We start from the raw sequence: 23,100 nt of genomic DNA on the forward strand, positions 1-23,100 counted from the left end.
TGCTCAATCGAAACATCGTCTACCCACAGAAATATCACAAGAGAACCAATTAGACACACTACATCTCGAAATCGGTTGATTCGTTGAATTCGCTTTAATACTTGCGACGGGAAGATGTCACGGAGTCAATCAAGCTTGAGTCATGTCGATGGTGGCAGAGAGGAACCATCTGGAGCTTCTCCTACCCCTCACCAGCAGCCCTCGACAGGGCCCATTAACTTGTCGGGACTAGTTTGCAACGTACGCAGGACAACAGGCAGAGAACCCCGTGCCCTGGTGGGAGCCACAACGACGATCCTGGGTGACAAGTTGTATGTCTTCGGTGGCCGGGTGCTATCGCGGTCCCATCCGCAGTTGACTTCCGACCTGTACGAATTGGATTTGATACGACGACATTGGACAAAGATCGAAGCGACGGGCGATATACCACCGCCACGCTATTTCCACAGTGTCTGCGCGCTTGGAGATACGAAGTTGGTGTGTTATGGGGGCATGTCTCCAGCGAACCCCCAAGACCCGTCGATGAATGCGAGCAACCAAAACGGGCAGGATGCACAGCCTGAAGTCGTGGTTATGTCTGATATTCACATCTATGATGTGCCCTCTAGGACGTGGACACGGGTTCCAACAAAGGATTCTCCCCAAGGTCGATATGCTCACTGCGCCACGATTTTGCCTTCAAGCGCGTATTTCACGTCCGCCAATGCTCCTTTATCTGCAATCCATCATAATCCCTCATCCTCGAATCCGCACCAGGGTACAATTGGGGTGGATATTGACGGATTCGGCGGGGCCGAAATGGTCGTGGTCGGAGGGCAGGACAGCTCCAACCACTACATTGAGCAGATCAGTGTCTTCAACCTGCGAAGTCTGAAGTGGACCTCCACGAGCCCTCTCGGAAAGAGTTGCGGTGCTTATCGAAGTGTTGTCGCACCGTTGATCGGTATGGACGTTTCCGAGATTGGATCTGCTGCGGGAGACGGGGAAGCTGATCAAACCAACGCCGAATCGAAAAACAAGGGCTCGGCTATGCTTATTTATTCTAATTACAACTTCCTGGACGTGAAGTTAGAACTACAGGTGCGGTTGCCAGATGGGCGTTTGATTGAGAAGCAAATGCATGGAGAGGCCTCTCCGCCGGGGTTGAGATTTCCCAACGGCGGCGTCATCAATGGACACTTTGTTGTTAGCGGCACGTACCTCACCTCCTCGAAGCAGGAGTATTCCTTGTGGGCTCTTGATCTGAAGACGCTCACTTGGGGCCGTATCGACGCCGGCGGTTCCATTTTTGGGAATGGCAGCTGGAACCGCGGCGTACTATGGGATCGGAGAAACACGTTTGTGATTCTCGGCCATCGCAAACGCAGCCTGGTGGAAGACTACAATCACCGCCGGATCAATTTCTCCCACATTTGCATGGTCGAGCTGGAGGCGTTCGGACTGTACAACAATCCTTGTCGGACCGCACCGACCTCAGGATACGTCTCGATGAGCTCGCCGTCTGTTCCAGCCTCGCTTCAGCCGAAGCTCGCCCAGCTGACGTCCGGAGGGCGGCCCTTCTCGTCTGCGTCGGATGAACTGGGTAAAGTGGCATTCTCGGTGGCCGAAATGGCGGACATGGAAATTCAGGCCCTGGGTGGGGAGCGCATCCCCGTTAACTCTCGGATCCTGTCTCGCAGATGGGGTCCTTACTTCATCCAACTCCTGCGAGAGTCTTCTGACACTGGAGTATCGGATTCTGCGACGCTTCGCGCTCCGACGGCCAATCGCAACTCAAGCATCACCATTACAGCTTCGGCGGGTAATTACACGCAACAGCCTTCATCGAGATTACTAGCGAATCTGGAGATTCCCTCTGCGCATTCAATCGCGCCTACATCGCGGCCTCGCGTGCTCTACCTTCCCCACACCTACCAGACCATTCGACTTTTGGTCTACTACCTATACACGTCTTCGCTGCCTCCGATTTCCTCTCCACTGTGCACGCCACAGACTTTGTGTTCTATTCTTCAGCTCGCGCGGCCGTATCAAGTGGATGGCCTTCTTGAGGCCACCGTTGAACGGCTCCATCAGGTCCTGGACGGACGGAATGCTGCTGCCGTTTTCAATGCAGCGGCCATGGCAGCCGGTGGTGGCCGGGGAACCGGCTTTATCAGCGGACCCGGTGGAACTCTCGAAGTGTTGAATGGTGCACAGGCGGCCAGTGAGTCGGCTGCCAGCGCTTCCAGTGCTCAGCAGAGTACGCTTGCATCGGATTCTTCCGATACGGAACCGGGCACGGCGGGACTGAAAACGAGGTTCGACTCGATGCCGCTGCGCATCAACACCAACGTTTCGGGTCACAGACAGCGGAATGGTGATCATGACGATTCGGTCAGCAACGCCAGCACTGCGACGTCCGCGTCGACCAATACGAGTTTCAGCCAGACCGATTCCGAAGCACTGGACGACGGCCCTCGCCGAGGACGGCCACAGCGCGGAACGGACGCGGATAGACAGATCTGGACCGGAGACGTGAGCAGCGTAATTGGCCTGCAGAAGCGAGGACTCCGGGGTCTGATGGAGGGCCGAAGACTGCGGGAGCGGAGCGGGAAACCTCCGAGCGCGGGGACAAACGTCAGTGTAGGAGTTGGCGAGGTTCACACGAGTTGAGTTGGTTGCAGTTGCAGTCGGGCTGACTGTTTAAAATACTGGCTTTCTCCGTTTTATTCTCAATTTCTTTCTATCTTGCGGGACTCGTGATACCTTGAGGGTAGCTATTTCTCGTTCTCATATATAGCCTTTTTATTTTCGTTTATTTCGTCTATTCGATAGCGATAGCGATATGATACGATCAATATTGGGAGCTGGGAAAATATTTTATCAACCCGTTTCAATGTCAATACATCAATGTATATGCTGATATCAACCTGTCTAATTGATCCGTGCTTGCGCTTCAGGTAGAAAGACTCCTAACTTTGTGGATTGTTCCTCATGGAAAGTAATGGTGTCACTTTCTTGTGCCTTCATCTCGTTTCTTGACTCTTCATTGACTCCTCCTCTTTTCTGGTTTAACCTCCCCTCCCTCCCTGGTCTTTCTGGTCTGGATGAACATGATATCACAGAAACACGGGAATCCCACACATTGGCAAGTCAAATGCACTAGTGGTACTTGGTCTTTTCCTCCATCCCTCCACGATTATAAATCGCATGCCCTGGCATTCTATTCTAGCCAGTTGTCCCAATGCGGCAAACCTTGTCATATATCATATCATGTCATCACATGACCAATCCATCATGCATGCGAGTGAGGTGGATGCAGTTAATGCAATGCAATGCAAATGCATCATCCTTGCATCCATGTCCATGCGTGAAAAAAAAAAAACTGTCGTTGTGTTGAAAACTTGATTTGATTTGATTTGATTTAATACTGCAGGCTGCATATTATTATGGCTTAATTTACCGACATGAGTAGATTCTGTCTGCTGCATAATTGGACAGACACATGCCACCACTCAGTAAGAGACATCTACCATCTACCACCTACCTAACCCCCTACCTCGGTAGGTGAGGTGAGGTGAGGTGGCATATATGTATATCACTTGTCATTGCATCATGCGTATCACACATTGCACTGCAGGACTACTGCACATGTATAACAATGTCTGTCTGTCTGTCTGTCTGTCTGTCGATAGGTAATAAATAGGTAAGCACGTAGAGTACTAGTACTGTGGTTCATTAGGTATGTTCATATGACTACTGTTTCAGACCAATCAGCCCTTTACACATCACATTTGACAGTTTCTTTTAGTTACCAGCGATAGTGAAGCCAAGACAACACAGGGGAAAAATAATAAATAATAAAGGGGTTTTATTGTTATTTTATTTTTTTTATTGTTGTACAGAATATCATTAGTGAGTTCGCCTACTGCAATATTATATCATAATATATTATTGTTCGATCACTGTCCAGACTTGATAGAACACAGATCACATTGATTCCATATATCTCATGATGTATGTACAGTGCAGTGCATCTTCAGACTGCCACGCATACACTGCACATGTATAATGTATGTACAGGACAGAGTATATATGTTTGATCAATGGAGATTTATGATTTAATAGATCACATGCAATTACATATATATAAGCATACATGCATATATGTGTATATATTTTAGTTTAATTGTAATTATCATTATAATAATGATAATATTAATAATACTATTATTATTAACAGCACAACATATATCTATCTACCCACATACCGAGTACATAATCTATCTATCTATTCTCGGCGTGACACTCATCAGTCAGTCGTAGACTCGTAGACTCGTAGAGAGGGAGTCTCACCGATGCCTTCTTCAGTACAGTCAGTATATTATTATTATTTTTATTTCGACAGGTGACAACTCGACAAGTCACATTTCAACTCCGAATTTACTTTCTCTCTCTCTCTCTTTTTTTTTTTCTGTCTATCAAATCCATTTCAACTTCTTCATCCATTCACGAATGGGTGTTAGTAACCTATTTCCCAACTATTATTCCTCGGTATTATTTTTTCCAGATTCGGCCAAAAAAAAAAAACAGAAGGGGGGCCATGACACCTGGAACTTCTTGGGGAATGAATCTGAACCTTAGTACCCCCCCAACAAAAATTTTTTTCCCCCTTTTGGGGGGGGGGGGGGGGGGGGGTTGACCTTTTTCCTGCTTACAAATATTGACAAATGACGAATACCTCGAAGTAAACATAAACATAAACGTAAACAAAGCAAAGCAGAGCAGAGCAAAGCAAAGCTAGCAGAGCGAGGTGCATACTCCGTACATCACTAAGGTTACCTACCTACCTACTCCGCTGCGGCGCAGCAGGTACAGCTTTCTACCTGCACTCTTAGGTACCTACTTAGCAGTCCCTACCTACCTAAGGTACGGAGTACGGAGTACCTGGTGCGTACCTGGACTAGGTAACTAGGTTCTGTACCTAGACTAACCCTTGGCTGAACCCTGGTTGAACTCTTGGACCCTCGACCGTTGACCCTGGAGCCTGGTCAAGTTGGCCGTTGACAGGTGGCACAGACCTAATCCTAATTATTCCAAGCTTTTATTAAGTATTAAAGCTAAGAAAAATCCTAAGTTTTAGGTATGCAATACTACTACAGATGTTCAGTACCGTTTCTGCTTTTAAACCATGGATTTGGGTTCGCCTTAGCTTAGTCTCCTCGAACGAATTGGTTCCCAATTTAATGAATGATATTCTTCTCTTTTTTTACGACCTTTTTTTTTTCTTTGGGTTCACTCTGATGATTATCTGCATATGGTATGGTGGTCCAGGCTCTTACGAGTCATGTCCCATGTTCTCCGTGTTTCCCTGTGGCTTTGTCCCTTATGCAGGCTTGTTTGTTTGTATTTGTTTATAGAATACGGAGTACATAGCACCTAGGTAAGTATGACTTAGGTAGCTACCCCTGCTCAATAATCGCCGATGCCCTGTACTCTGTACGTAGTCTGCGTCCTTTTTTGTCTTCTTCTCATGTCCCTGACTCGCTAGTCCTAGCATCATGTCACGTCGATACGTCAATTAACTAGCAGGCATACTGAGTTTTTGGATTCTCCCGGAACCGTGGTTGATGGGTTCCATTGCATGGGCTGGCAGACAGGCATCTGATCAATAGCAGGGACTAGGTACTGTACCTAGTACCTAGTACCTACCTACCAGGTACATACATAGGTCCATATAACCTCAATGAATATCAGCTACCGTTGCCAATTCTCGGTTCCCAGTTCCCCTGGATCAAATCATGGATCATGCATCAATCATGCTGTGCCGCAGGACTAGGTCATTAACAGCTAATTACAGCCTGATGATGATGATGATGATCACCAATTCGCCATCCCGACATTTCTACCCATTTCTAAGCGTTTCCAATGTCACCTCACACGTAACCTCACGTCAATCCGGCAATTCGAGACTTCCAGTCGGGCTTCATTCATTCATTCATTCATTCAATATTGGTCCCCGAGCCACAAGCAAGCAAGTGAGCAAACTTGTTGATCAGGTAATAATACCTTGCTGCCAAAGTTTTTTTCAATTTATTGCATGTGGTTTATGGCAGTAAGTAGTAAAGGTAGATAGATACAGACTTGCTAGCACTCTTTTTCTCCGCATTTCGACCCTCCGCTCTCTACATATGAATTTTGCATTTGCAGGTATTGATGGCGCTGTATAGTTACATTATATATCTCTATTGTTTTGAATTGCTACTGCTGGATATGCAGTCTGTACTCATGTGATTATCAGACGGAACCTCCTCACGAAATTGAGATAAAACTGGAAGAGAAAAAACACTCTGGGTAGTTAATAATAATGAATTTTGCAATAGATTCTACGGATGCAATAATAATGTCAAGCAAATACAGATATAGCTAGGTATTAACCATCAATTCCATGAACGCGGAGTATCGCCGATGTTTGTACTGTAGTAGAGCACAGATTTTCAGTTTCAGCAACTGCAACGGTTTCACTGTTATTGTTTCCCCCTCATCTAGTAGCAGGGCACCTGCAGCTACCCTGGTAACTTGCTGCGCCGCATGTAGGTACAGTAGACAGCCGGACACTTCGCCGAGCTGGAGAACTCTCGGTGAGGAATGGGCTCCGACTCGGACTGGACCTCGGCCTTGGTCTCGGCGTTTTCCCGAGTCACGAGTCACGAGTCACGAGTCACGAGTACATACGGAGTACCTAACTTCGGACGGGGGGACTTGGTATAGAACTGAACACAAATTCCTGATTGAGTACTTATGGATAACTATTTTTTTTTTGAAATTCGGTCTACTGATTCTGAAATCTAAAGTAATTGCGAGCTCAGTTGGATAAAGGTTTCTCTGCAGTGTGGAAAGTTGAAAGCTCCCTACCTAGCTAGCTCCAGGGGCATCTGGGCAATACGGAGTCCGTACCGTGGTCCAGCATGGTGGAACCCCACGTGGGCTGGCCCATCTGCCAGAGAGCCACTTTCTTCCCCGCCCTGAATCCCCTCCTCGTCACCCCAGTCAATAATTTTTTCAGAGAACGAGTTACGAGTCATTCTTTTCGAGATTATTCAATTGCTGCTTGTCAGTCATCACTAGCGCATCGCTAGCACTGGGTTCAAACTTCAGAGAAAGAGGAGATTCACAGTACCGTACGACAAGACTGGTCAGAATTAAGTTCAGCCGCCACCATGGCCGACATCCAGAGATGGACAGTCACGGAGGTACGGTACCTACCTAATTCTCAAACCAGGAAAAGAAGACCCCTGTTGACAACTCTATTTCGATGTAGCCGTACATCGATATCCAAGGCGGTCTCCTGGAAGGACCGTACTACAACGCTGCTCGCAATGAGCTGCGCTTCGTGGATATCGACCATGCGAAGGTCTACTTCGTCGACCTGGCCAAGGGGCCCAGCTCGCTGCGTGTTGTCTCTAGTGGTGTTGCTATCGGGTAGGTGTGCTGCCATCATTATTGATTATTGAGAATGGAAGAAGAATTCGGTGATTATGGAATCAATGCTAAGTGCTGAACAGAGTGACAGCCGATATCGCCAACGCTGACGATGCGAAGGCCCAAGTCGTTGTTGCTGCCAAGCATGGCTTTGCAACCATTGACACGCAGACTGGAGAGTTGTCTTATATTCATAGGGTATGGGAGGGGAGTCCGGAAGATGAGCATAGGTATGATCCAAGCAGTTCAAATTCTGTGTTGCTTCCTGCTGACATCTCAGGATGCGCTTCAACGACGGAGCCGTCGACAGTCACGGCCGTTTCTGGGCCGGATCGTGCAACGACGACAAAGTCGTCGAAGTCAAAGACCAAGGCACCATGTTCCGGTTAGACCCCGACGGCACGCTGCACCGCATGGTCGAGCAGATGATGATCCCGAACGGGACGGGCTGGAACGCCAAGGACGATACCATGTACCTGACCGACTCTCCCCGGGGCGACATCTACGCGTACGACTTCGACGCCGAGACGGGAGCCATCTCCAACCGCCGGGTGCACTTCCACCTGGACAGCAGCATCGGCGAACCCGACGGCTTCGCCATGGACGAGGACGACTGCATCTGGATCGCCGTCTGGGGCGGCAGCAGGGTCATCCGCATCGATCCGCAGGGGAAGATCATTGGCGAGATCTCGCTCCCGACGCGCCTTGTCACCTGCCCGGAGTTCGTGGGCACGGTGCTCTACATCACGACGGCTGCTGAGAGAGAGCCCGAGAAATACCCCGAGTCGGCGCGATATGGTGGCAAAGTCTACAAAGTGGACGTGGGAATCAGGGGGAGGCCGAGGAACAAATTTCACTTCAAGAAATAATGAAAAGATAAGTACTCCGTAGGTGAGCAGCTTGAAGGAATAATACGTTGGAAAGTATCGTAAAAGGAACAGTAGTACAGACTGTACATACAGTAACGACAGTTAGCTACTCCGTACGGAGTATTCTGCACCTAGGTGGTTACAACCGTAGGAATAATAAGAGAACCCCAGATTTTAGGTAGCTAACTGATTACCACTGCAGCAGCTTAATTAGCTGGGCCAAATGCCAATGCAATGCAATGCAAGGCAGACTTTTCTCTCCGCCTCGGAAAGCACGACAAAAGACAAACCTTAATAATGGCGTACAGTGACCACTAACAGGGGGATCCTGGATTTGATTTGGAGCTGAGGCTGGCAGGCAGGCTGCAGTGTGGTTGGGCTGGATCGGAATCGGAGGGAGGGGCCGGTTGCTCCTGCCGTACGGAGTAGATGCCCAATTAACCAGATTTGGTCAGGAGTGAGGAGGAGTTCGGAGTACGAGGGAGGTAAGAACGTTGGAACTCAAGTTGTTACCTCTTTCTGATGTGCACAGTACTCCGTATACAGGGTACAGAGAGATGGCAAGTCATCTTCAAATCCGGCAGCCTCACAGCTTCTGCCATTTGGACCTGAGATGAGATAATCTGCACAGAAATCTCCTTTCTGCAGCTGATGCAACCCGCGGCAGGCTGCAGACTGCCGCGCAGTCAAGAAAAAAGATCTGCAGGATCAGTATGACTAAGCCCTGTAAGCTGCAGGTCTCCAGATTCTGTCACCTGTGACATCGGTCAGTCCTGAGACACGGCGGCACTAACCTTGTTTGAAGCCACTCCAGACTCGATTCGAAGAATACGGAGTACTCTGTACGGAGTACTGTATGGCTACATGCTGGCTGCCAGGCTGCCCCTCACTGGTGTTCCAGATCATATGCTTGGCTGTCAGCCCAGCAAATGCCAATGTCGTCTTGGCGTACGGAATACTCTGTACTGCAGGGTACGACAACGGCAGCGCGACAAGATCCTGCACATCAAGGTCGTCAAACAGGAGAGCAGCTCTTCTACTCCGTACTCCCTATTCATCTGTCAATCTTTGCCCAGAAAACAGTACTTCGATGTTTCATTCCGTTTGTTGTACTCCATCCTCTGTACTCCGTTCAGCCACATCGTGATCCGTGTGCAGACACCATTGTCTCGGAATCCCATGGTAGGCAGTTAGTTTCTCACTGCCACAGACGGAATCATCGATCACGAACCTCCTGTGAGTCCTGCCTTGATCTTCTTCTCTCAAAGTCTGGCTCTGAAAGGAACTCAGCATGAGTCAGTGAACGGTGAAGTTAATGAAGGCAATCCATCATCTGACTGCTCGTGATCGTCAATCCCCCGGGATCTTTAGCCAGAGAGGGAGACCAATGTTGGCAACTTGTGGAACCGTGGAAGCCTCCCGACTACCGCGGACGGCCAGCGGACGGCGCAGGCAACGGCAGGAACGGCGGAGGCCAAGTACCGGCTCCTTGGGAGGCTCTAACGACAAGCTAGACGCCGCCGTCCGCGCGGCCCACGAGTCACGAGTCTCCCAGCTTCAAAGTTTACCAGGGTTCAGGTGCTGGGTCCATCAAGCCTCAACTCGAGACGAGCTCCAATCTGCTCGATGTCTTCCCTGGTTCTTGAACGTGCAATTCGAAACTTATCAATCAATCTGTCACCGGTGATCAACCACGACCTATCCTCCTACAGACGCCTACCAGGCGATCTTCACCATAGTTCAGACTCTAGCTTGCTGAATAAGGAATACGGAGTACGGTGACTCGTGGGCGGTTCTCATAGGGAGCTGCTGCCCTGAGGTCCCACGGCCCGAGAAACTTTTTGGGGCCTTGCCCATTGCTCGTGATTGCTCCACCTCCCACGCGATAGTCGACGGAGTAACTGTACGACGAGTTTACGACCTGTCCAAAGCTCCAGCTTGCCAAGTCCGACAATCCAAGTTCCAAGACCTCCCTGAGACCATTGTTGACGAATGCATACACCCGTAATTTTAGCAATTCTCCACCGCTTACAGGAGTACCTGTGGGCAGGCAGAGACACACTCGAGGCGCTGAGGCAGAGCTTCCAGAACGAGGTGAGCCCAACGTCTAACTAGAAGGCCCACAAGATCTACGTACGGATCATTGCGATCCGTTAGTGGCGGCATGAAATCAAAGAAGGCTTCCTGGTGTCGCGCGATCGCATGCGGAGTACGACTATGCACTAGCATTGGACAACCGTATCGATCCATTCCCATAATCTGGCATTCGCTGAAACCCAATAACGTTTTTGGTCAATGACAAGCAGCTGGGGGAAAGCTCTTTACACGCTGGTAGGTAGGGTTATGGAATGCACAGCCGGGGTGTCCCCAGTTGCAGCCTCTGCAACCTGTTAGTTTTCTGGAAAGCTTCGTCACAAGAACAACCACTGCTGCATTACCCGACATTATCTGCGAGGAATATGCTAAAGCTAATATTAACCCGGCGGTTGTGTTGTCGGCGAGCGTATCAACGCTTTCTCGTCTCTTGACCCTTGTCTCGTGGTACTCCATACTCTACGGTGAACAACAGAAGAAGCAATGATGAGCATCTTCGCCAGAATCCTTCCCAGAGCTCTGGGTCATGACACCAAGACGGGGCCAATTATCCGGACCTCGGTGTTTTCAATCACAATGGTCCAGGACGGAGGATTTTCAGCTGTGTCAGACTGGCATTCTTTTTCCCATTAGTGCGGACGAGTGGATTCAATGTTGAGCTGGTCTGTTTAACCAACTTGGGTTTATCGTTTGCGGGGACCACCTGACTCAATAATCGGTGTGATGGAGCGTGTATTATGGTCCCCCCCCCCCTCAATCCTTTCGACACGAACATAACTCCATACAAGGCAGCTGACTGTTCAGTGCAGTGCGCTGTTGTTCACGATGGGTGGGCCAAAAATGGAGCTGGAATCACTGATGTATGGACTATGGGAGTATTGTACTCCGTACACATCTTATGACTGTCCACCGTGTCGACAAACTGAGCAGCATGCAAAAGCTTCCTACTGAACACTGGCTCCACCCTGAGCATGGTGCCATTCATCCAGTTACCAACACACCCTCAGCACTGTGGGAAAACGCAGTACGGAGTACAGAGTAGTCAGACTGGGTGACTCCAGAATTCTGAACCAACAATTTCGTGCTTAGTTCGTGGAATGGATCGAAAAATAAAAATAAAAATAAAAATAAAATAAGTGACTGGCACCAAATTGTTCGCGAAGGAATGGTCAGATCGAACGTCTCGGACGGTCAGCCGGGTCGAGAGGACCCGTGCATTTTGCTCTATCGCCTTCAAGTGTTGCTGCCCAACCAACGCAGCTGATCTCTGAACTTCCCAAATCTTCTTCCTCCATTTAGAGTTAGCGATGTTCCCACGGAATTGGCGCGTGGGGTCTGCAGAGAGCCATCCAACGCACGGTGGCAGCAGAGCTCCCTTCGACCGTATTCGCTGGAATAATGACGTCTGGCAAACTGGAAGACGTTCCCTTGGCAATGATGTGTACTACGTGCATAGCCACTGCTGTTATTGGCGGCTATTTCCGACGAAAGAACTGCACAGGGGCAGTGTTGAGATGCGCTTCTTTGTCATGGCACGACTCAAGCGTGCCACTCCAAGGCCCTGTATGGCACGTCTCATACAAGACTAGAAAGAGGGACTGGTAAACTCGGCTGCGCCAGCAGTTACCCATGCAGGTAAGTCTCCAAGCTTTGCCCGTTCTCGTCCTCCAAATGGCAGAGGCACGTTCCAGCTCTGGCAGGGACGTGGCTTGTTCTGATCAGCTTTTTACTCTTTCTGGATCGTCATCTGCTGATCCGCTCTTCAAGAACGGCACCCAATTCGATCCGGCTCCTAGATAGTTCCAGAAGGGAGGAAGGTTCTGTGGCCGGCGCGATGCCAGCGAGAACGGAGCGCTTGCCGGACCGTGTGAGGAGCTCCCACTCTGGACACTACTACTACCAGCAGCAGGGGTGCCTCACTTGAGGCGGTAGGCGGTAGGGACAGAGTACGGAGTACGGAGTAGCTAGGGGAGCTCCCAAAGGTCTTGTCGGTCTTGTCGGTCTTGTCTCCTCTCCCGTCAAAGGCTCAACGTTGACGGTAAGTCGTCCTGGGTTTCCTTAGCCTGCGATCTAAAGACCGCAAAAAAAATCACGCGGTCGAGAATTAATTCTCAGGATTGATTTATTTTTCAGCTAAGCAGGCGTCCGCCTCCAAAAGGAAAGAAAAAGCAAAGAATGGGCGGTCTTTAGGGGCCAGCCAGCGGGCTTACCTGCTTAGCGCAACAACGGGGCCGCACCGGCTTCTGTCCCTTACCATGGAGACGGCGCAATCGCACATGCGTCAAGCGGCGGTCGGTCATCCAGCTAAGCCGCTAGCCACCGCGGCCGCTAACTGCCTAGACCTGCTTGGTTGTCGGCGGGCCCTAGGCCCCATTATGGGCCCAAGCCAACTCGTCTTCCGGGTGCCCCGGGCCCCATCACAGTGTCGCCGGCCGCTGGACAGCAAGGCTAGCTTCTAGTTAATACTTGCTGTCACCGCGAGAGTTGATCTTAATGTATCCAGCCCATGCTCACCGCTCGAATAGAATATCCTCGTCGCGGAGTCGGATCTCTCCAGCGGGAGAGCGCTCTGCCTCTTCCATTTCACCTCTTCTTCTTTCTTCTTTCTCCATGCTGTCGGAACCCTCCTTCCCTCTCTAGCATCATTGCCCTGTCCGCTGCACATCCACCATACATATTATATACTTTGCGCCACTCTCAACCAACATCACCTATCGTCTTCTACTTCTACTATACTTCAGGACGGGCCTGTTTTCTCGTTGGCTATCTCGGGCAGCTGCGCGTTGACTGTGCTTTTTATTTTCTGCCCTTGAAACAACACCATCGCTTCAGAGATTCAATTTGATCCCTTTACCTTTTGTCAACCTGGCTGCGCTAGGAGTCAGTGTCCGCCCCCTTCCCTACTCCGGGTCCCTGGCCGGCCATAATCAATATCATCACTTGGGCGGTCATCTTTCCAATCAGCCCACCTTCCCCTCTCAGAATCGACTACCGGAGGACAATAGTCATCTTGAGAGGGGAAGGAGCCGGCCATGTGTCGGGCCACAGCCGTGGCGAAACGACGACGATCTGCTGCCTATGTCCGACAGTCCAACTGCCTCAGGCCGGCCTCCCAGTGGTCCCAGGAACGAAGAGCAGCAGCAACCGTCGCAACTGAGAAGTGGAATTGAGCACCCAGCGTCTACAGCGGCGCCCCAAGCTTCATCCTCTGCAGCGCCCAGTTTTTGGGAAACCGGCGCAAGGAGGCCTTTCTCATGGCATCAACCGCCGCTGATTGAGCCTCGGCCAGAGCCGACACAGCCCCGGTCTATTGGGGTTCATGCGATCTTGAATCCTCCAGAGGGTAGCGCTTCAAACGCGCCGTCTCGACGGAGCAGTCGTGAAGTCTTGGAAATACCACCTTCGGTGTCGCCATCCCCGCAGCAGCGTTCCTCCTCATCCCCGCTCATGCACGCTTCCAACCAGAGCGGTCAGTATATCCAAGCAGACCGTCCCTCCCTCTCACCAGGACTCCGACCTCGCCGGATTATCACTCCGGTCTCCCCGGCCGCGCGCTTTGCCAACATTCCTGGGAAGCCTGGTGCGATTCCGGGAAAAGTCAGTGTTTCTCAATCGCCTTTTGTTCAAGAGCCGTCCTCCGGGGTCTACAGTGTTCCTCCCAGTGTCTCTTTGCCCCCGGAGACGACTCAGTCCCCTAATTTGACCGTGACGGCTCGTATTCCTCCTCCTCCTCCCCCTCCTCAGCCATCTCGTCATTCCACTCCGATTCTTCACAGCCGACAGGGCAGCGCGGGGTTTGTAACAAACCCAAGTTCTCAGGACACGAGCCCCAGCACTCCTCATTCGGCTTATAGCCAATTCCCTCATTCATCTCCGTCCATCGGTCCAGGGATGTTCCAGCCGCAAGGGCCACCGTCATTAGAACCACAACCTTTCTTTCACATCATAGATCCCATCAGTCGGGCCCCTAGTCAGATGGGAGGCCTGAGATACGGAGAAGATTCATCCATGCCAGGACCTCTGGATGTGCCTCCGGGCAAGATTCCCGTCGTGATTGACCTCAAGTCCGGGTCTCGCAGTCAGGCTGAGAAGCGGAAGGCGAACAGCGATGCGTCCAGAAGGTTTCGAAGCCGAAAGAAGAACGAGATGGTGCTGGAGAAGAAGATCAACGCCCTGGAGGAGGAAATTCGACTCCTGACGGAAGAGAGGGATTACTATCGCACCGAAAGGGATTTCTTTCGGGAGAGCTTGAGTCGAACCATGGGATCGGGTCCACTGCCGACTCGACCACCATCGCCACGGCACTTTCGACCGTCATTAGGGCAGGCAGGAAGCGAGGCCAGCACGGGATCAGTAGTGCAAGGGTCGTCGGGAAGCGCAGGAGGCACTCCGGCGACCAGTGCCGCGGGAGCATCGCATCCTCTTCCGACTGCGCCACCCCACCCCCATATGCCGCCCTCTGGTCCGTCGCCCGCTGTCAGTGGCAGCTCCACCGACCCCTCAGCTTATCTGACTGCTACTGCTGGTGGGGGTCAAAGAGTTGGTCGAGACGAAGGGCAGTTGCAGCCTCTTCCACCACCTCCTGGACCCTGGGCCCCGAGCACTGCGAGCGGAGACGTCAGCGGGGGATCGGTGCAACCAACTCAGGGGACATATCGAGCCCCTCCCGATCCCCAGCAGCCGCGAGACTCATTTGGGAGGAGCTGGAATCCTGGCCCCTGAGAGGGGTGACGACGCGTCAGTCTTCGTACCGAGATAATGTGAAACAAAAAGTGCTTTTGTTTTTGCTGGTTCTTCTGGGTTTCCTCGAAAATATATTCGTGATTGGCGTCGGAAAAGCGATCTTGCTGATAGGCATTTGTGGCCTTTTTGTCGTTTTACGTGATTTTTGTACAGGGCGGCTTTGGGAAGACTGAGGAATGTTGATCCTTCTGTTCTGTCCTTGCGTCTGGCATTTCTAGGTGTCGAGGTGGTTCACTATCGTTTTTTGTGATTAGCCATCGCCAAGTCGTGATCCTGTGTGTGTCTTTGATAGATACCCCGGCTGGTTTGAATTGTCTGCGTCTTTGTTCTGCGTTGGGATGAATTGTCGATGTTTGAAGATATCTTTCTATTTGTGGAAATTGGGAGCAGAGGACGTGATGGCGATTGTGTATAATATGTCATTCCCATCCCGTTTTCTCTCCCTGGCCTGCAGTGTATTAGTGCCTTTTTTTTTCCTTCTTTCGTCGATTTCTTTTCTTGGTGGCATAGTCTTCCTCGAAGCTGCATTCAAACACATCGGTTAGGCTGGGAGGGAAACGTTGGTCTTTGTGGTGATATAATAATATTTGCATTAGGGAGCTACACAAATTGACAGAAGACATAGTCATAATAGAATCGGGAATTTGCTCGTTGCGACGTCATCCGGTTCCACTGTTTTTGTACGAATTTACTCCGTAGGCTTTGTGCCTGTGCCTGTCAAGAAGGGCGGCACGTGCCTTGATGACCTTGGTTCGGCAGAGGATTTCCAAGGTTCCCAGACAGTGCATGAGTAGGTACCCTGTACAGTGCCTCAGGTTTACTTATTAAACGGGCTCTGAGGTCTTTTCTTTCTTTTCCTTTCTCCTCTTTTCCCTTGTTTCACTTTGCTTGGATTGGTTCTGGTGCGAATGAACACATGCCACTCAGTCATTTTCAGTATAGGTAATAGCATGCATCTAATATTATTATTAGATGCATGCTATTTCTGGCTCCCCGGAATGGATCGCCTGTCAGGTTTCAACCCCGCGTGCCAGGGCGTATTCTGGTACACCGTGTCGACCAATCGGTAACGCATGTGCCCATGTCCATCACTGCAGCATCTCCACTGGCGGGAGATCATTCTTCGCTCTTGCATCCTGTACAAATCAGCAATCAACCGCACATCATGACATTTACCTCCAAGTCTAACTGACTTGGATCACTGCTTGGCTTTCTCAAGCAGCTATTAGTTTGACGTTAACTACAGCATACACTACAGAGCCCACACAAGCTGCTGCAAGTCTGGCAAGCCTAGCTTTCACAGCTTTCACAGCTTAACTTTCTCCCATCTTCACCGGACGTATGACTCTGATGCGCCCAGCATGATGGACGAACGCACCCGTCTCTTGGCCTACAGGGACCACGAGGTCGAAGAAGGCGATGTATCTGCCTCCCAGCCCCAGTCGCTGTTACCGTCTTCGAGAGAAGACCGTCGAGGTTTTGCATTGCTGTTCTCAGCATTCTCCCGCCTTCGGTCTCTCTTAAAGGGCAGGATTGCAGCTGTGACGATGAGTCTGCTGTTGCTGTTGCTGTTCGGGGGGTTGCTCGCGTCATAGTATGTATCAACTTACAATCATCTTTGGTCCTTGGACCTGTGTTGCCCCTTCGTCCTTTTTCTTCCCTCTCTCTTCGCATTACTGTTCAGTACTGCAGTTTGGTGCTAATTCTCTCCTCGTACGTAGCGTTACATCGAATCTGGATGTCGGTGATCACTCTTGCAACACTTGGGAAGAAGGATATCAATGTCGTCCTAATATATCCCATTACTGGGGGCAGTACTCTCCATTCTTTTCTCTAGAAAAAGAATCGGAGATCTCGCCAGCTGTCCCGCAAAACTGCAGGGTTACGTTCGTCCAACTGCTTTCCCGTCATGGCGCCAGATACCCCACGTCTTCAAAGACGAGGGCGTATTCGAAGCTGATCAGTCGGATTCAGAAGACTGCTACAGCGTTCAAAGGCGACTATGCCTTCTTGAAAGACTACAAATACCAGTTGGGAGCGAATGACCTTACGGCCTTCGGGGAAAGCCAGATGATCCATTCAGGCATGAAGTTCTACAATCAGTACAAGAGTCTCACCAGGGATATCGTCCCATTCATTCGCTGCTCCGGCTCTGATCGGGTCATTGCGTCGGGGAAACTTTTTATCGAAGGTTTCCAAAGCGCCAAATTACTGGACCCTCATTCAGACAAGGGTGCCGATGCTCCTACAGTCAATGTGATCATTGAGGAGGGCAGTTCCTACAACAACACACTAGATGCCGGCAGTTGTCCAGTCTTTGAGGACAGTAGCGAGGGGCACAACGCACAGGGCCGGTTCGTGAAGCAATTTGCACCGGCTATCCTGGAAAAGATCAAAGACAATCTTCCGGGGGTGGACATGACCGTGTCAGATGTGCCGTACTTGATGGACATGTGTCCCTTTGACACGGTAGCCCGCGACTCCGCTGGCAGCACGGACGCTATATCTCCATTCTGTGCCCTCTTTACCCAAGAGGAATGGCAGGCATATGACTACTACCAGACTCTGGGGAAATACTATGGCTATGGCGGGGGAAACCCATTGGGGCCAGCTCAAGGAGTGGGATTTGTCAACGAGCTGATTGCTCGCATGACCCATACGGCCGTCCAGGACCACACGACTGTCAACCAGACTTTGGATTCGAATTCTACGACATTCCCTTTGAATGCGACACTGTACGCGGATTTCAGTCACGACAACACCATGACGTCTATTTTCGCAGCTCTGGGGCTGTACAACGGGACAACGAAGTTGTCCACGACAGACATCCAGCCCATCGAAGAGACCGACGGCTACTCGGCGGCCTGGACCGTTCCGTTCGGGGCCCGAGCCTACATCGAGATGATGCAGTGTGACGATTCTTCTGACGATAAACCTCTTGTCCGGGTGCTGGTCAATGACCGGGTGGTGCCGCTGCACAGCTGTCATGTCGACTCTCTGGGACGGTGCAGACGGGATGACTTTATCAGAGGGTTGAGTTTTGCACGGCAGGGAGGCAACTGGGCAAGCTGTTACCTTGGGGATAACTGAGTTCACTTATACAGCATTTTTATCCTTTCAGACTGCATCCGACTAACATGAAAATAGTGACTTTCTTGGCTGTCACTTTTGTAAAAAGGGGTGATGCAAAGGATATCTTTATTTGTTTGTTTTATGATTATCTCTTTTGTTTTGTTTCTGTTGCATGGTATACCCATGGAAATAGGCACATACATGCATGCCTCCTGATGAGGAGGATGATGTATGATGTATCGAATGAACAAGCCTGGCAAGGCGATGTTCCTCTACGGAGACGAACAAATGGAAATATTCGGCATGAGCATGAACAACGATTCACGATCTGTCCCCTCTTTTTGAAGAAATTCCTTCCTACACGCCGAGCCCAGGGCTCCGCATTATCCCCAACGGATTGTGAAATTTCCGATCTTGTTGATTAGACATCAGCCTCCTTTCTTTCTCTCTTTCTCTTACTCACACTGTCTCCCCCAAATCAATATGTGAACACAGTTACAATCTCCTTGTGCACAGCACACAGACGTGAGACGTGTCTGTCTCTTTCTTTCTGCTTTTCTTGCCGGGTGACTATCTACTGTCTATTTGATCACTCTACTATTCATCACGCAGACGTGTCCGTACGTGTCAATACGTGTGTCTCTCTTTCTTTCTGCTTTCTTGCAGGCCGACTGCCTCCTATCTATCGTCACGTCACGTCACGTCACGTCTGTTTCAACCAACATGGACCCCCAGAAACGTTGGGAGTGCAGGCTGTTCCCAATCAACAGGTGGAGCATGCCTACATATAGTCAAGAGAATCACGGCTCCGGAGACCCAATGGGCGACATCGAAGATTCGATCGTCGGATATCCAGCTCTGTCGAGTATCTTTCCCGTCGACTATGACGTTGGTACTAGTGGTGATCATAACAATAACGGCGATGACCTTGATATTAATCGTGATCATAATGATAACGACGACGATGGTCATGACAATGATGGTCATGACGACGATCTTGACGATTATTCCGACGATTATCATTCCGACGAGTATGATGCCGACGACGATCTCAGTGATGACAATCTTGATGACAATTTTCTTGCTGATTCGGACTGTTACGAACCGAGTAGATGGGAATTGGGATCGCCAGTCCTGAAGTCCAACTTGTCGTCTGTCAATGCCACCAGTGACTCAGACTCAGATTGGATCGAGAACGATCAAAACTTTAGCGAGTCGAATCCCATCGCGATCGTGCTTGTCTCTGTAGAAACGGCTTCGGGCTTCCAGCAACGGTATCGGGAAATTCTGCGAAGCCTGGGACGTGAGGTGCCCCTGATGACCGTGCGGAATGCGGACCAATTTGACACGATATTCTCACAATATGGGCACCGAATCTGCGGCTTTGTCGTGACCGACGCCGCAATCATGCAACCTCAGCACGAGCCGCTGACGTCCCGGCTGGCTCAGCTTGTGGCGCGGCCAGGCAACCAGTGCGCGGTCGTTTTCGCCTTTGACTTTGCGATCCAGGCGACGACCATGCCAGAGACGTTCGCGACATACATGAATCGTAACTTCAACGTCAACTGGAAGATCCGGGGCGTGACACGGGGCCGGGTCGTGGGGTATCTGGACAACTACACCATCGACCGCGTCCCAGGTCGCAGGTACTGGCGGCGGTACTGGCTCAAGCGAGCGGTTCTGCTCAGCGACGTGGACCCGGACGATCGACTGCTAGTGCTGATTCCACGTCCTCCTCCTGAAGAGACTTTTCCCGCGTCACCATCTACGTCCTCGGATGCGCAGGAGTCGACCCAGATGTCGACCGACAGCGAGTATTTCTCTGAGCCCGCCCCTCCTCCTACCACGACGACGTTTATTCCCTTCTTCGACCCTCCTGTGCCTGAATCCGCGCTGCGGAAGATCGACGTTAACAACTATCTCAACGACACCCCCATTGCCGTCCGCGAGTACTATCGTGAGAGCGCGCCCCCGGAGTCCCGTCCCTGGTACGGATACCTCGGTTTTGTGGGATACTCGAAGGATCACTTTCACCTGGGGAACATCTTGTTGGGGATATGTGGAGTGTGGAGGGCGGATCTTCTTTCTCAGCTTATGCCTCTGGGCAATACAGCAGTAGCGGCGGCAGCAGGAGCAGCAGGAACGGCAGCTGCTGCAGCAGTCGGGAATGGTAATGGACAGGCCGGAGTTTGATTGTTCAGATGTGATGATGAATCTGAGGATGTGAAGCAATGGGAATACACCTGATTTTATGGTGTCAGTTGACGATGAGAAGAGAATCAACATGTTCGCCAAGTACGGCAATAGGGAATGAATTACGACAGAGGTACGTAAATGGTTATGATTATGACATGGAAACGGAAATGGTTGTGGTTATGATTGTGATGATGAAAATGGCCGTGGCTATGATTATGGAAATACAGAACACCGGACATGATATGATATGACAAATGAGTAATCAAATGCAGTAACTTGAGCTGCTTTATTGAGTCTTTCCTTCCTTCCTAGGAGTAGGGTCTTTTCTACCGTAGGTCAACCGGTCAGTACATACATACATTGCTATACCGCATGAACTATGTATGTAGATAGGCCCTTATGCCAATGAATAAATACCTCTATAGTCTGTAAGTCGGGGGAATCGACGCCACTTTCTGCGTCCCATCCCCTCACATGACCATAGCTCCTTGCTGTGAGTGTGCTGCTTTTTGTTGAAGCTAACCATATTAGGCCTAGCGCTGTGCCCTCACTTAGTCAGCAAACCGGTAGATTTTAACTAACGTAATCCACCCCCGAGCGAGACACCCCACCGAACGAGACACCCGCTCCGAACGCGTCTCCTATTTTGAATTGAAGTTATTCAACACGCAGTTATGCCACCAATTCGCGCTAAAAATTCAAGAAAATCTATTGAGCAAGAGGGGAGGATTGAGCTTGCAATTTCCGCTTATAAAAATGGAGAATTTCCTTCAATTCGTCAAGCAGCAAGTGTTTACAATGTGCCAAATGCTACCCTTGCCCACCGAATCAAAGGACGCGCTGCAAGAGTCAGTCTACGCGCAAATTCGCATAAATTGACTGCAAATGAAGAGGAAACGCTTGTCAAGTGGATTCTGGACCTTAATAAGCGTGGATTACCTCCTCGACCAGCTTTTGTTGAAAATATGGCTAATCATCTTCTATCTCAACGTGGGTCTCAAGGTCCTCCCCCACGAGTTGGCAAGAACTGGGTTTTTAAACTAGTAAAACGCCATGACGAGCTCCAAACACGATATACACGTCGATATAACCATGAGCGTGCCAAATGTGAAGAAAGCAGTATAATAGGTGGGTGGTTTGACTGCTTATATGAGAAGATTATGAAGTACGGGATTCAGCCGGATGATATCTACAACTTTGATGAGACTGGTTTTGCCATGGGCCTTATTGCAACTACAAAAGTGATCACCAGCAGTGAGGTATATAGTCGTCCAAAGCTTCTACAACCTGGTAATCGCGAATGGGTCACAGCAATTGAATCAGTCAGCGCAACAGGCTGGGCACTTCCTACCTATATCATCTTCAAAGCAAAAGAACTTCAAGACAGCTGGTTTGATGACCTTCCTAAAGGCTGGCGGCTTGATAAAAGCGAAAATGGGTGGACGACTGATGAAATTGGCATAAAATGGCTTAAAAACCAGTTTATTCCTGAGACATATAAGCGCAGGAAAGGAGCTCACCGGTTACTAGTCCTTGATGGCCATGGAAGCCATCTTACACCTCAATTCGACGAGATCTGCGCTGAAAACAATATTATTCCAGTTTGCATGCCAGCACACTCATCCCATCTTCTGCAGCCTCTTGATGTGAGCATTTTTGTAGTTCTTAAGCAAGGATATGGTCACCTAGTTGAACAGCGGATGCGACATGGTTTCAATCATATCAATAAGCTTGACTTCTTAGAGGCCTATCCTACAGCGCGTATGGAGGCCTTCAAAACTCAAAACATTCAAAATGGCTTTGCAGCAACCGGAATTCATCCATTTGATCCAGATCAAGTTATTCAACGGCTCCATATTCAACTTAAGACACCTACACCACCAGGTAGTCGATCCAGTAACTCGCAGTCATCCTGGGTCTTACAAACACCTCACAATCCTCGTCAACTACAGCGGCAAGCAACTGCAGTCAAAAAGCCTATAGAAAACGGTCAGATAAGTCCCTCAAGTCCATTTGATCAGGCATTTGATCAAATTACAAAAGCTTGCGAAGCTACAATGGTCCAAGCGGCCATTATGAAGAAGCAATATCAGGATATATTCGCTGCACATGAGAAGGAAAAGCAAAAGCGTCAAAGATCCAAGAAGAAGATACGTCATGAAGGAGGAATTACTAGAGATGAAGCCCAGGAACTCATAAGGTCAAGAGATCAACCTGTTGAACCTCCAGTCAATGATCCGCAACAGTCTCAATTACCAACCTCTCCACCGCGCGTATGCATGCAGTTTAGATGTAGCGATTGCAATGTTCTGGGGCACAGGAGCCCTCAATGTCCTAATCGCAATAAATCTTAATTTTTTGTATATAATTGCTGTTTTGGTTAGAGAATTGAGCTTCAATTTCTATATAGGAGACGCGTTCGGAGCGGGTGTCTAGTTCGGTGGGGTGTCTCGCTCGGGGGTGGATTACGTTAGTTGACTACTACTGTAGTTAACTAACTACTGCTGAGGCCCGAGAAATAGTCTAACCTTTCGCAAGAAATCACGTGATTCAACCATTAAACCTCGAACCCGTTCTCCCGGCCGTGACGTCACCTGACCATGACAATGCCTGATAGTACCTTCTGTCAGTCAAGTAGGAAGGAGGCCTTAAAGGATCAAAAGTA

At 50.0% G+C, this 23,100-nt stretch overlaps 7 protein-coding genes across 7 annotated transcripts; all 7 read left to right on the forward strand.

Annotated features, from left to right (window-relative positions):
- Positions 1-114: 114 nt before the first annotated feature.
- On the forward strand, positions 115-2,652 carry VTN77DRAFT_4583 (uncharacterized protein; the record flags this gene model as incomplete). Its single annotated transcript, XM_069420658.1, has 1 exon — positions 115-2,652. The coding sequence occupies one exon, from the start codon at positions 115-117 to the stop codon at positions 2,650-2,652; it is 2,538 nt and encodes an 845-aa protein (XP_069277756.1).
- Positions 2,653-7,199: 4,547 nt separating this feature from the next.
- On the forward strand, positions 7,200-8,330 carry VTN77DRAFT_4584 (uncharacterized protein; the record flags this gene model as incomplete). The annotated part of the gene is made up of 4 exons (XM_069420659.1): positions 7,200-7,232; positions 7,301-7,461; positions 7,545-7,691; positions 7,742-8,330. The coding sequence occupies 4 exons, from the start codon at positions 7,200-7,202 to the stop codon at positions 8,328-8,330; spliced, it is 930 nt and encodes a 309-aa protein (XP_069277757.1).
- Positions 8,331-9,717: 1,387 nt separating this feature from the next.
- Positions 9,718-10,556, forward strand: VTN77DRAFT_4585 (uncharacterized protein; the record flags this gene model as incomplete). The annotated part of the gene is made up of 4 exons (XM_069420660.1): positions 9,718-9,908; positions 10,095-10,233; positions 10,365-10,424; positions 10,488-10,556. The coding sequence occupies 4 exons, from the start codon at positions 9,718-9,720 to the stop codon at positions 10,554-10,556; spliced, it is 459 nt and encodes a 152-aa protein (XP_069277758.1).
- Positions 10,557-13,502: 2,946 nt separating this feature from the next.
- VTN77DRAFT_4586 (uncharacterized protein) lies at positions 13,503-15,146 on the forward strand (the record flags this gene model as incomplete). Its single annotated transcript, XM_069420661.1, has 1 exon — positions 13,503-15,146. The coding sequence occupies one exon, from the start codon at positions 13,503-13,505 to the stop codon at positions 15,144-15,146; it is 1,644 nt and encodes a 547-aa protein (XP_069277759.1).
- Positions 15,147-16,528: 1,382 nt separating this feature from the next.
- On the forward strand, positions 16,529-18,257 carry VTN77DRAFT_4587 (uncharacterized protein; the record flags this gene model as incomplete). Its single annotated transcript, XM_069420662.1, has 2 exons — positions 16,529-16,761; positions 16,889-18,257. The coding sequence occupies 2 exons, from the start codon at positions 16,529-16,531 to the stop codon at positions 18,255-18,257; spliced, it is 1,602 nt and encodes a 533-aa protein (XP_069277760.1).
- A 705-nt stretch (positions 18,258-18,962) lies between these two features.
- Positions 18,963-20,432, forward strand: VTN77DRAFT_4588 (uncharacterized protein; the record flags this gene model as incomplete). Its single annotated transcript, XM_069420663.1, has 1 exon — positions 18,963-20,432. One exon carries the CDS (start codon positions 18,963-18,965, stop codon positions 20,430-20,432), a length of 1,470 nt encoding a protein of 489 aa, XP_069277761.1.
- Positions 20,433-21,109: 677 nt separating this feature from the next.
- On the forward strand, positions 21,110-22,789 carry VTN77DRAFT_4589 (uncharacterized protein; the record flags this gene model as incomplete). Its single annotated transcript, XM_069420664.1, has 1 exon — positions 21,110-22,789. The coding sequence occupies one exon, from the start codon at positions 21,110-21,112 to the stop codon at positions 22,787-22,789; it is 1,680 nt and encodes a 559-aa protein (XP_069277762.1).
- Between the last annotated feature and the right edge of the window lie 311 nt (positions 22,790-23,100).

The sequence above is a fragment of the Rasamsonia byssochlamydoides genome (assembly GCF_041956645.1).
Source record: "Rasamsonia byssochlamydoides strain NRRL 3658 unplaced genomic scaffold VTN77scaffold_31, whole genome shotgun sequence".
NCBI classification, from domain to species: Eukaryota; Fungi; Ascomycota; class Eurotiomycetes; order Eurotiales; family Trichocomaceae; genus Rasamsonia; species Rasamsonia byssochlamydoides.